General features: G+C 40.2%; 1 protein-coding gene across 1 annotated transcript in view; it reads left to right on the top strand.

Annotated features, from left to right (window-relative positions):
• The window catches only part of CSMD3 (CUB and Sushi multiple domains 3), a 1,177,406-nt gene that overhangs the window by 556,309 nt on the left and 606,720 nt on the right, over window positions 1-14,377 (top strand). Inside the window, exon 28 of the mRNA XM_040431881.1 lies at window positions 9,024-9,218. Within this exon, the coding sequence (XP_040287815.1) occupies window positions 9,024-9,218 (195 nt within the window). The remainder of the gene's footprint in view (window positions 1-9,023; window positions 9,219-14,377) is intronic.

Raw genomic sequence — 14,377 nt, 5'->3', positions numbered from 1 at the left:
GGGGGTGTTAGAATGAAATTGAAAGCTCCATTGTATGTACCTGTAGATCTGCCATTGATGCTGCCACCTGCTGGTAAACCAGGCCTATTACAGTTGAACAGTTACATAACAAGATTATGAATACAAATTTTGTAGGATCTGGAAATTAATACACAGAATGACATTATACTAGCCCATGAGAGAAAGTAGCAAGGTGCAAAAGTGGTAATGCACCTCTGGGGCGTTACACATGCTCCCACCATGATCACGTGGTGACGTCATCACGCTCGTCATAGGTCCTATGACTGGTTTTCTTCAATTAAGACGGGAGCGGACAAGTTTTTCTCGAGGAAGTGGATGAGGTCTGTATTTTTTTTCAGACATTTTAGGAAAAATTGATTAGTTACCTCAAAACATGATGAGATTTAGCTTTGTGACTAATCAAATTTTTCCTGAAATTCAGATCGACGTCCACTTCAGATATTTAGATTCTCTCAACACTAGTCCCAATGCATATAGTCCAAACTGGTTGTTTTTAGATTTTAAAATCTCAGCATCATCATTGTTGACAAAAAAAAAAAACTGTATGTATGCCTCTCAGAATTGCCAACCAAGCATATAGCAATTTATGGTTTTTCGGCACATTCTCAAATCCATATTTAAAAAAAATAAAAAATGTGTAACTTAGTCATAAAAGGTCCCCCTCTACTGTTTAGCAGTCTAGTCTGATGAAGTTAATCTATGGGGTTGCAGGATGTCAGACCTCTACCAATCACATATTGATTTTAAATCCCTCTCGGTTACTTCAATCACTAGTATTATTCACTATAATGCATATGGATATGAGCTGCCGGTTGCCCTATCAAAAACCTTAGATTGTATGTTCGCTATTGACTATGGTGTCTAATGGTGCATTTACACAGGTCAACAAAGCAGGCAATGATTCGGAAGGAATTGCTCCTTCACAATAATTACTTGCTTAAAAGAGGATGTGAGAGTTAAATTTACATGAAGCAATCACCTATGTACTGGGAAAAGCGACCCCATATACATTCAGTAAAAAAAAAAAAAAATTACCCTATAAAGGACAGTTTAATTGTTCAACAGGTGATCAGTGGCTCCTTAACACAGAAGAATTTTTTCACTGATAATAATCCCGTGTAAAGTGACCTTAAGGGGTTAAACTGCTGGGAACAGAGCTCAGGTGTTAAATACCTAACCACTGCACCATAGATGCATGGCTCACTGACTCCCATTTGCTATATCCTGTTTACCTTATTCTCCATACAAGTAAAGAAGAACTCCCAGAATTTTTTTTTATTCTCTGACCTATTGGAATGGTTCATGATGTAATCTGTAGTGAATGTAATATTTTAACCAGTGACTGTGTTTGCGAGTTATAACCTCCTTTCTGATGCTCAGCTGGGTCATGTGACCAGCACTCTGATCTCCAACTGACACAGGACAGTAGGTCAGTTACTTCTCTATTAATTCCCATGAGACTGACATTGAGGCTCCCATAGAAACACATAGAGAAACTGTCTTCCTGTCCATAGACAAGATGCTGTGTTATTTGGAAAGTCAGAGTGTTGATAACTAGAGTTGAGCAAACACCTAGATGTTCGGGTTTGGGGAGTTCGGCTGAAATTTAAAAAAAAGTTTGGGTTCGGGACCCGAACTTGATCCGAACTTGGACCCGAACCCGAACCTCATTAAAGTCAATGGGGACCTGAACTTCACTTCATTATTTTCAGTTATAACATGGTTATAACGGAAAAGAATAGTATTAGCTTTTTCAGATCTGAGTTTTCATGATCGTGAAAACTCAGATCCGACAGTATATTCTAACACAGTGGCGTTCCCATGGTGATGGGAACGCTTCAAGTTAGAATATACTGAGAACTGTATACATAACTGCCCCCTGCTGCCTGGCAGCACCCGATTTCTTACAGGCCGCACCTGAGGGGTTAATTGTGCGGATCTCAGCCCCCTGTAAGAGATTGGGTGCTGCCAGGCAGCAGGGGCCAGACCCTCTTCCATCCCCAGTATTAAAATCATTGGTGGCCAGTGCGGGCCCTCCCTCCCTCCTCAGTATTAAAATCATTGGTGGCCAGTGCGCCCCCTTCACCCCCACCCCCCCTATTAAAATCATTGGTGTCCAGTGCGGCCTCTCCTCTCCCCCGGCTCTCCCCCACACCTAATTAAAATCATTGGTGGCAGTGGCCACAGGTTAACAACCCCCCATACACCCATCATTGGTGGCAGTGGAGCGGCAGTTCCGATCGGAGTCCCAGTTTAATCGCTGGGGCTCCGATCGGTTACCATGGCAGCCAGGACGCTACTGCAGTCCTGGCTGCCTTGGTTACTTAGCACTTTTAGCAGCATTATACTTACGTGCGCTGTCTGTGGCCGGCCGCTCCTCCTACTGGTAAGTGACAGGTCTGTGCTATAAGCAATGCGCCGCACAGGCCTTTCACTTACCAGTAGGAGGAGCGCCGGCCGGCCACAGACAGCGCATGTAAGTATAATCCTGCTAAAAGTGCTAAGTAACCATGGCAGCCAGGACTGCAGTAGCGTCCTGGATGCCATAGTAACCGATCCGAGCCCCAGCGATTAAACTGGGACTCCGATCGGAACTGCCGCTCCGCTGCCACCAATGATGGGGGAGAGGGGTTGTTAACCAATGATTTTAATTAGGGGGGGAGAGGGGAGGCCGCACTGGACACCAATGATTTTAATAGGGGGTGGGTGGGGGCCGCACTAGCCACCAATGATTTTAATAGGGGGTGGGGGCCGCACTAGCCACCAATGATTTTAATAGGGAGGGGGGGCCGCAATGGCCACTAATGATTTTAATACTGGGGAGGGAGGGAGGGGGGTCCGCACTGGCCACCCATGATTTTTATACTGAGGAGGGAGGGGAGTCTGGCCCCATGCTGCCTGGCAGCACCTGATCTCTTACAGGGGGCTGTGATCCGCATAATTAACCCCTCAGGTGCGGCACCTGAGGGGTTAATTGTGCGGATCACAGCCCCCTGTAAGAGATCGGGTGCTGCCAGGCAGCAGGGGGCAGTTATGTACACAGTTTTGTGTACATAAGTAGTCATATCAGTCATATCAGCCACCAGTCACAGTACCTGCAGTCTCAGCCAAAAGTCAGTGCCAGTGACGCATATTACAGCTACATATAAGTCAGTATTACAGTAAGAGAAAATATAAAATTATAAAAGTACAAGCCTATATTACTTGGACTTTTTACTAACAACATGCCACCCAAAAAAAGGACACATCGAGTAGGAAAAAAGACACAGACAATGAAACCCTACATAATCAAATTCTCCTGGAGAAACAGTCAAGTCAGCAAGTAAAAATCAAAAAAAGAAAGGCTAAAAAACAAAGAAAAAAACTAGCAAATAGATCAATTCAAGAAAAAGAAAATGAGTGTCACAAAAACACTAAAAGAGAAAGATTCAGAAGAGCAAATAGATCTATAGAAGAACATGAAAATCTGCGTAAAAAACAATCTCTAAGAGAAAGATGAAGACGAGCAAATAGATCTATTGAAGAAAAGGAAAATGTCAGAAAAGCGTCAGAAAAATGTGAAAGCACACAGAGCTAGGAGAGCATCACTACGTCAGCAACAAGCAATAAAAAGAGGCAGGATAACAGATCTACAAACAGACACAACACATTTATCAACAGCCACACAGGAGAGGATAAATGATATAAGAGAAAGACAAAAACGTAAGAGACATGCTGAAGGAGAAAAAGCTAGGAGAGCAAGTCTTACATCAGAAGAACGACAATTACAATGTTTGCGGCAAGCACAATTACAGAGACTGGCCCGAAGTAAATGAGTGGAAAATAACTAATCCCGGGCAACAATAGAAAGAATGGCAATGATAAATGATATAGTTAATATTAATGAGGGTAACATTATACCCCACAGATGTGGAGATTTAAATCAGATATGCAATTTTTGTCAAGCAAAACATTTTGAAGGAGAAAGACCATCTGATCAAAAATTTACACAGTGTTGCTCAAAGGGAAAAGTAAATCTTCAACCAATTCGAACAAATCCGTTTTTTCACAGCAGCTCATGACGGGTCAGCATCATTACAGCAAAAATTTCATGCAAAATATAAGGTCAATAAATAGTGCTCTAGCATTTGCATCTATGGGAGCTAACATTAGTCTGCCTTCTGGCTATGGGCCATACTGTTTTCGAATCCATGGTTCGATTTGTCACAGAGCAGGAACACTGCATCCTCAACAGGGTGAAAACAGACAGTTTGCACAATTATACATTTTAGATCCCTCTGAAGCTGCAGAACAAAGAATGCAAATTTCTGCCAACTCAGGAATAAATACAGAGCTTATGCAAACATTAAGTACATTTATGGCACAATTCAATCCTTTTGCCGAGGCCTGCAAAATGTTGTACCTAGTTGAAAAAGAATATGAAGAGAATGCCGCCAAAAATGACAATGTTATTAAGGAAGTGTCCATGACAATAGTACAAGATCGCAAAAATGACCAAAGGCGCTATAACGCACCAAAATATAATGAGGTTGCTTTTATTTTTCAAAATGATGATGGAGAACCACCACTTGAAAGGGATCTTCTTATACACTGCAAACCAGGTGAAGATTATGCAAATTAAAAAAAACCACAAAGAATTAGTGTCCTTGATCCTAATTTGGAACCCATGGTTTATCCATTGTTATTCCCCTATGGGGATCAAAGCTGGGGAATTGACATTCCATTGCAAAACAGACCACAAGCTTTATTAAATTTACCAAACCAGTCACACAATCCTAGAGTTAGAGTCACTCAAATGCAATACTACGGTTACCGTCTTTCCATTAGAGAGGATTTTAATCCCTTTTTAAATGCAGGCCGCCTTACATAGCAATATATAGTTGATGCATATGTAAAAACCGAAGCCTACAGACTCAATTATATACGTCAAAATCTGCCTATATTGCGTGTTGAAAAATACTCTGGATTAATGGATCATTTGTTTAATGAAGCCAATGAAGCAGGCCTAAGTCCTGGAAAAATGTATATTTTGCCTTCTTCATTTGCAGGAAGCCCCAGAAACATGCAACAAAATTATTAAGATGCTATGGCAATTGTCAGAAAATATGGAAAACCAGATCTTTTTATTACAATGACATGCAATCCGAAATGGGAAGAGATTGTACATAACCTACAACATGGACAAACTGTTGATGGACAACCACATTTAGTTGCAAGAGTATTTCACCTAAAACTCAAAGCTCTAATTGATGACATCAGTAAAAAACATATTTTTGGAGTCCCAAAAGCAATGGTCTACGTGATAGAATTTCAAAAGAGAGGTTTACCACATGCTCACATACTTCTCATTCTTAAAGAAAGCTGTAAACCAAAAAATTAAGAACTGATAGATAAAATTGTCTCTGCTGAAATCCCTAACATAGAAATCACTCCTCGCTTACATGCAATTGTAACAAAGCATATGATTCATGGACCATGCAGAGCACTCAATCCTAATTCTCCATGTATGACAAATGACAAATGCTGTAAGGATTTTCCGAAGGAATTCCAACAAAAAACTATTGCTAATAGCAATGGCTATCCAAAGTACAAGAGAAGAAATACAGGCCAAACTATAATTCTTAACGGAATGAATATTGATAATTCTTGGGTTGTACCATATAATCCTTACTTAGCGTTGAAGTACAATTGCCACATTAATGTGGAAGTTTGTGCATCAGTGAAGTGTCAAATTCCTTTTTAAATATGTGAACAAAGGTCATGATTGTGCAAATGTTGTCATTCAAGAACAAGGTACTTTGAATCATGATGAAATAAACACCTTTATTAATTCTAGGTATGTCAGTGCTCCAGAAGCAGCATGGTGTTTGCATGGGTTTGAAATGCATTATCAATCCCATACCATCCATAGATTAGCAGTGCATCTGCCTGAAGAACAATCAGTTTTTTTCAACCCAAATGACATTACCACAGCGGTACAGAGAGCTTTAAACCGTGATACTCAATTGACAGCTTGGTTCAAATTGAATCAACAAAAAGAGGAAGCAAAGAATAAGACATTACTTAGCTCAAACTCAATTGATGACTCAACTGAGGAAGATATGCAGAACTATCCTATTGAGTTTCTTAATAAGTTAACTCCAACAGGAATGCCGAGGCATAAACTGAACCTTAAAAAGGGAGCAATAATTATGCTCCTCAGAAATATAAACACTAAAAGAGGATTGTGCAATGGAACCCGCCTCTTTGTTAAAGACTTGAAAAGAAACCTCATTATTGCTCATGTAATAACAGGTTCAGCGGAAGGGAACATGGTCTTTATTCCACGTATTGATTTAGCTCCACCCTCTACTAATTTGCCATTTACCTTAAGAAGATGACAATTTCCAGTTGCATTAGCCTTTGCCATGACAATTAATAAAGCTCAGGGGCAAAACTTAAAAAAAGTTGGCATTTACTTGCCAGAACCAGTATTCTGCCACGGTCAGTTATATGTTGCATTATCTAGAGTTAGAACTTTTTCAGATGTGGTTGTAAAGGTTGTAGATGGTCCTGAACAAGGCAAACTGTTGCCAAATTCAGATAGAATATTTACAAGAAATGTTGTGTATAAAGAAATTTTATAGAAAAATTTCAAGAGGTTAAAAAATACCTTTTTCCTGAATATCTGATTCAGGTATTGTATATTCCAGATTGTTACAAACTATACTTACTCTATCGTGATATATACGTTTCCATTTTATTTTTATTATTAATTTACTTTTGACTTCTTTCCAAAATATTTTTGACAAAAGAAAATAAAACAAGAAATACAATGTGGTTAAATTATCTTACTATTTAATATAGACTGTTTCTACTACTGTAATGTTTATACACTACTGTTCTAGCGCCCGTTATTATAACTGGCTTAATGTCTAGTACATATATAAAAATATTAAATCATACTTCTGATATATATAAATGCATAATATGTGGGAAACTACTACAGATGTTTTTAGCCATAATATATTTACATATATTATAATATATAATATATTCTAAATATATAATAATATATGTAATAATATATGTAAATATATTTTGGATAAAAACTGTTAGAAGGTTAAGACCTGCTTATAATATACAGTTTTTTGTAATATGGGACTTTTTCTTGATCTGCATTAGTGTTGTGCGAGCATGCTCGGCCGAACACTAGTTTGGCTCGAGCATTGCAATCCTCAGCCAAAAACCTCATGTGCTCGAGTCAGTGTATTTAAATCCAATTTAGCCTCTATTTTTGAAAAGTTTTTGCCGGGATTTGAACTCACAACCTTCTACATTAGAGTCAAGAACCTTAACCATTACACTATACACCTATATGTTAACCTGCATTGAAATATGAAATGATAATTATGCTATATAGGAATACTTACTATATGACAAAACTACTATGAGGTTTTTCTGACATTTTTTATAGCTAAAGTCTTTGCCTCTAATGTAGAAGGTTGTGAGTTCAAATCCTGGCAGAAACTTTTTTAGAAATAGAGGCTAAATTGGATTTAAATACACTGACTCGAGCATTGCACTTGAGCACATGAGGTTTTCGGCTGAGGTTCGCGATGCTCGAGCCGAGCATGCTCACTCAACACTAAGGCATTATTGCTTATTTTATATTACAATTATTTGTGCTCAGGTTTTTTCTTGGCAAAATTCATTCTGTGCCATGCAACTATTATATTTAAATCAGTACCCTGAACTGCATTTAAGCCACCCAGAAGCCCAGTCCTAAATTCTGATAGCTGAATAAAAGAGGTTCTCTAAAAACATTTAGAATTATCTTTAAAGGAGTAGGGAATAAGAAAAAGCTGAACAACCTGCTAGAAACACTCTGAACCACCCTTCCCCCCAAATTCCATCTTCATATATTGTATATAGCAGATCCAAAAGATTTTTTTTCTTTTCATTTGTGAGACTAAACATATTTACCTGTCTTTTAAGTTTTCTTTTTATTTGTTTTGGATGATGACATCAGCTGCTTTTAGGAATAGACTCAATTCTGACAAAGGGATTGTGGTAGCTTAGTTTTGTATTTTGTAATAATGAAACCTATTTTGGGGTAACAGGAGATATTTTCATTGGTAACAGTCTACTTGGACTACTGGTATTCGCTTTGTGTGTTTGTATTATGATGGCCACTACTGAGCATACAAATTTTAATGTGGCAAAGAAGCAATTTATAATTAAAATGTACAAAACTTGAACTTGACCATGTGTAAAACAAATAGGAGATCACCCAGTTATGAACTAAAGATCTATAAATGATGCCTTTTAGAAAGGTACTATTTCAGAAATTTGGTTAATTCTTAAAGAAGTTTTCCAAGACTTTTATAATGAAGACCTATCCTCTGGATAGATTATCAATATCTGATTGGTGGGGGTCCGACAAACAGGACCCCACAGATCAGAATTTTAAAAGGGAACAGCCTTTTCTCAGCTCACCAAGCACAATGCTGTATATTGTATAGCGAGTGTACTAGGTATCAAAGCTCAGCCCAATTCACTTCAATAGCGTTAAGCTGTGCCTAGGCTATGTGACCGATGAACGCAATGTCACATGGCCTAGGACAAGGGTAGGCAACCCCCAGCACTCCAGATGTTGTGAAACTACAACTCCCAGCATGTATATTTGTTCTACTCTTCTCAGAACTCTCATAGAAATGACTAGAGCATGCTGGAAGTTGTAGTTTCATAACAGTTGGAGTGCCAAAGGTTGCTGACCCCTGGCCAAGGATAAGCTGGCAGGAGGCCACTGCGCTGTACAAATCTCCATGCAGCATTCAAACAAAGTTTTGAATGAATTGACTTTGAATTTAGCATCCGAAGCTCGATTCGATCAACACTAGTCATCAGTATAACAGTCTCAGAAAACTCCTTTAACATTTTAGCACAGATGGATAAAACCAACTTTCTGTTGGCTTATTGAGTCTTTAATGTGCTAAGTATTTCTGATTTCTTTTCTGCAGCCAAACTACGAGAATCCTGTTTTGACCCTGGCAATATAATGAATGGCACGCGACTTGGTATGGATTATAAGCTTGGATCCACTGTTACGTATTATTGTGATGCTGGCTATGTCCTTCAAGGATATTCAACACTTACATGCATTATGGGAGATGATGGAAGACCTGGATGGAACAGAATATTACCAAGCTGTCATGGTAAGATTTCAAGTAATATACACCAATAGAAAAGTATTCCCATCAATTTAATTTTGATTGATATATCAGTACAATTGTTCACTGAAAATATCTTCTCTATAGTCATATACTAATTTGTAATGCCAATTCAGTTATTACAACAACAAAAAAATGAATCATTTATCTGGTGGACACATTTTAAAAATTATTGAATCAATATTTACAATATTTTGATTACAAAGCTGGCACAATATATTGGGGAGGGGGTGGGGGCTTGCATAATATTCTCACACTACAAATTTTAATTAACCACTAGCAGAAGGACCTGGCTTCGCACGGGTATATTTCATCTATTTCACTTAATGTTTGTGTGTGTCGTTAAAAGATATCAACAGTATCCCCCATAACAATGAACTCCACAGCACCCCACCCCTTAACACTGACCCCCGCACAGTGCCCAGTCTTCTTAAAATGGGACCTCCACAGCAGCGTATCCCCTGAACTTTGACCTCCACAGTGCCCTGCTCCTTTAATAGTGGCCCCTGCCCCATTAACAGTGATTTAACTGATTTAATTTGTGCAGAAATCCATATCATTCTAAATGGTTCACATACTTTTTCTTGCAACTGTAGATTAAGGTAAATTATTATTACATAAACCGAGCAATACACACAGAATAACAATATATACAGAAAAGTTCATTTACCAACATTACCAAAGACCGATGGATTTGTATCACCAAATTTTGACCTACTTATAGCCTCAAAATGAGTAGGCTATATGGTGGCTATAAAGAAATAGTTACTACATTTTTACTTAACCACCTCCGGACCGCTGTACGCACAGACGCGTCCTGGAGGTGGTTGATTTATTCCTCCTGGACGCGCCGGCGCGTCCTCTCGCGAGACGCGAGATCTCCTGTGAACGCGCGCACACAGGCGCGCGCGCTCACAGGAACGGAAGGTAAGAGAGTTGATCTCCAGCCTGCCAGCGGCGATCGTTCGCTGGCAGGCTGGAGATGTGTTTTTTTTAACCCCTAACAGGTATATTAGACGCTGTTTTGATAACAGCGTCTAATATACCTGCTACCTGGTCCTCTGGTGGTCCCCTTTGTTTGGATCGACCACCAGAGGACACAGGTAGCTCAGTAAAGTAGCACCAAGCACCACTACACTACACTACACCCCACCCCCGTCACTTATTAACCCCTTATTAGCCCCTGATCACCCCATATAGACTCCCTGATCACCCCCCTGTCATTGATTACCCCCCTGTCATTGATCAACCCCCTGTAAAGCTCCATTCAGACGTCCGCATGATTTTTACGGATCCACTGATAGATGGATCGGATCCGCAAAACGCATCCGGACGTCTGAATGAAGCCTTACACGGGCGTGATCAATGACTGTGGTGATCACCCCATATAGACTCCCTGATCACCCCCCTGTCATTGATTACCCCCCTGTCATTGATCACCCCCCTGTAAAGCTCCATTCAGATGTCCGCATGATTTTTACGGATGCACTGATAGATGGATCGGATCCGCAAAACGCATCCGGACGTCTGAACGAAGCCTTACAGGGGCATGATCAATGACTGTGGTGATCACCCCATATAGACTCCCTGATCACCCCCCTGTCATTGATTACACCCCTGTCATTGATAACCCCCTGTAAAGCTCCATTCAGATGTCCGCATGATTTTTACGGATGCACTGATAGATGGATCGGATCCGCAAAACGCATCCGGACGTCTGAATGAAGCCTTACAGGGGCATGATCAATGACTGTGGTGATCACCCCATATAGACTCCCTGATCACCCCCCTGTCATTGATTACACCCCTGTCATTGATCACACCCCTGTAAAGCTCCATTCAGATGTCCGCATGATTTTTACGGATGCACTGATAGATGGATCGGATCCGCAAAACGCATCCGGACGTCTGAATGAAGCCTTACAGGGGCGTGATCAATGACTGTGGTTATCACCCCATATAGACTCCCTGATCACCCCCCTGTCATTGATTACACCCCTGTCATTGATCACACCCCTGTAAAGCTCCATTCAGATGTCCGCATGATTTTTACGGATGCACTGATAGATGGATCGGATCCGCAAAACGCATCCGGACGTCTAAATGAAGCCTTACAGGGGCGTGATCACTGACTGTGGTTATCACCCCATATAGACTCCCTGATCACCCCCCTGTCACTGATTACACCCCTGTCATTGATCAACCCCCTGTAAAGCTCCATTCAGACGTCCGCATGATTTTTACGGATCCACTGATAGATGGATCGGATCCGCAAAACGCATCCGGACGTCTGAATGAAGCCTTACAGGGGCGTGATCAATGACTGTGGTGATCACCCCATATAGACTCCCTGATCACCCCCCTGTCATTGATTACCCCCCTGTCATTGATCACACCCCTGTAAAGCTCCATTCAGACGTCCGCATGATTTTTACGGATGCACTGATAGATGGATCGGATCCGCAAAACGCATCCGGACGTCTGAATGAAGCCTTACAGGGGCATGATCAATGACTGTGGTTATCACCCCATATAGACTCCCTGATCACCCCCCTGTCATTGATTACCCCCCTGTAAAGCTCCATTCAGATGTCCGCATGATTTTTACGGATCCACTGATAGATGGATCGGATCCGCAAAACGCATCCGGACGTCTGAATGAAGCCTTACAGGGGCATGATCAATGACTGTGGTTATCACCCCATATAGACTCCCTGATCACCCCCCTGTCATTGATTACACCCCTGTCATTGATCACACCCCTGTAATGCTCCATTCAGATGTCCGCATGATTTTTACGGATGCACTGATAGATGGATCGGATCCGCAAAACGCATACGGACGTCTGAATGAAGCCTTACACGGGCGTGATCAATGACTGTGGTTATCACCCCATATAGACTCCCTGATCACCCCCCCGTCATTGATCACCCCCCTGTCATTGATCACCCCCCTGTCATTGATCACCCCCCTGTCATTGATCACCCTCTGTAAGGCTCCATTCAGACATTTTTTTGGCCCAAGTTAGCGGAATTATTATTATTTTTTTCTTACAAAGTCTCATATTCCACTAACTTGTGTCAAAAAATTAAATCTCACATGAACTCACCATACCCCTCACGGAATCCAAATGCGTAAATTTTTTTAGACATTTATATTCCAGACTTCTTCTCACGCTTTAGGGCCCCTAGAATGCCAGGGCAGTATAAATACCCCACATGTGACCCCATTTCGGAAAGAAGAGACCCCAAGGTATTCGCTGATGGGCATAGTGAGTTCATGGAAGTTTTTATTTTTTGTCACAAGTTAGTGGAATATGAGACTTTGTATGAAAAAAAATCAAAAAAAAAAAATCATCATTTTCCACTAACTTGTGACAAAAAATAAAAAATTCTAGGAACTCGCCATGCCCCTCACGGAATACCTTGGGGTGTCTTCTTTCCAAAATGGGGTCACTTGTGGGGTAGTTATACTGCCCTGGCATTCTAGGGGCCCAAATGTGTGGTAAGGAGTTTGAAATCAAATTCTGTAAAAAATGACCTGTGAAATCCGAAAGGTGCTCTTTGGAATATGGGCCCCTTTGCCCACCTAGGCTGCAAAAAAGTGTCACACATCTGGTATCTCCGTACTCAGGAGAAGTTGAGGAATGTGTTTTGGGGTGTCTTTTTACATATACCCATGCTGGGTGAGATAAATATCTTGGTCAAATGACAACTTTGTATAAAAAAATGGGAAAAGTTGTCTTTTGCCAAGATATTTCTCTCACCCAGCATGGGTATATGTAAAATGACACCCCAAAACACATTCCCCACCTTCTCCTGAGTACGGAGATACCAGATGTGTGACACTTTTTTGCAGCCTAGGTGGGCAAAGGGGCCCATATTCCAAAGAGCACCTTTCGGATTTCACAGGTCATTTTTTACAGAATTTGATTTCAAACTCCTTACCACACATTTGGGCCCCTAGAATGCCAGGGCAGTATAACTACCCCACAAGTGACCCCATTTTGGAAAGAAGAGACCCCAAGGTATTTCGTGATGGGCATAGTGAGTTCATAGAACTTTTTATTTTTTGTCACAAGTTAGTGGAATATGAGACTTTGTAAGAAAAAAAAAAAAAAAATCATCATTTTCCGCTAACTTGTGACAAAAAATAAAAAGTTCTATGAACTCACTATGCCCATCAGCGAATACCTTAGGGTGTGTACTTTCCGAAATGGGGTCATTTGTGTGTGTTTGTACTGTCTGGCCATTGTAGAACCTCAGGAAACATGACAGGTGCTCAGAAAGTCAGAGCTGCTTCAAAAAGCGGAAATTCACATTTTTGTACCATAGTTTGTAAACGCTATAACTTTTACCCAAACCATTTTTTTTTTACCCAAACATTTTTTTTTATCAAAGACATGTAGAACAATAAATTTAGAGCAAAATTTATATATGGATCTCGTTTTTTCTGCAAAATTTGACAACTGAAAGTGAAAAATGTCATTTTTTTGCAAAAAAATCGTTAAATTTCGATTAATAACAAAAAAAGTAAAAATGTCAGCAGCAATGAAATACCACCAAATGAAAGCTCTATTAGTGAGAAGAAAAGGAGGTAAAATTCATTTGGGTGGTAAGTTGCATGACCGAGCAATAAACGGTGAAAGTAGTGTAGGTCAGAAGTGTAAAAAGTGGCCTGGTCTTTCAGGGTGTTTAAGCACTGGGGGCTGATTTGGTTAATCTCTCGTGTTATTGAGTCTAAGCTATGCATTTTTAGAATTTCATTTAGATTTCTATTCTTATACTTTTTCTGCATAGAAAATCCTAAAAAAGTGTTACGCTGCATGATAGTTCTAGACATTAGAGTTGAATGTATAGAGAATAGTTGCAACCCATGATAAGTAGTTGTGATATAGTTTATACTTCCCTATGTTTTTGGAGTTAAAAAGTTACGAAACCCATTTTTGCAACCTTTTAAACATCATTGCAACTAAATCTATTTACACATGGTGCTTTTACACCATCCTAACCAGTTTCCAAAAGGATGGTATGGTGAGGGCAGAGTGTGGGTGGGACTATCTGCTAGGACTCATTTATCATTATTTACACTAAAAACTGCTGTAAATGATAATTGAAATCTATGCAAGCTGGGGTAGATTTCAG

Source organism: Bufo bufo, chromosome 5, assembly GCF_905171765.1.
Source record: "Bufo bufo chromosome 5, aBufBuf1.1, whole genome shotgun sequence".
Classification (NCBI taxonomy): domain Eukaryota; kingdom Metazoa; phylum Chordata; class Amphibia; order Anura; family Bufonidae; genus Bufo; species Bufo bufo.
Note: the sequence above shows the minus strand (reverse complement) of the source record. Positions and strands in the feature narration are given on the sequence as shown.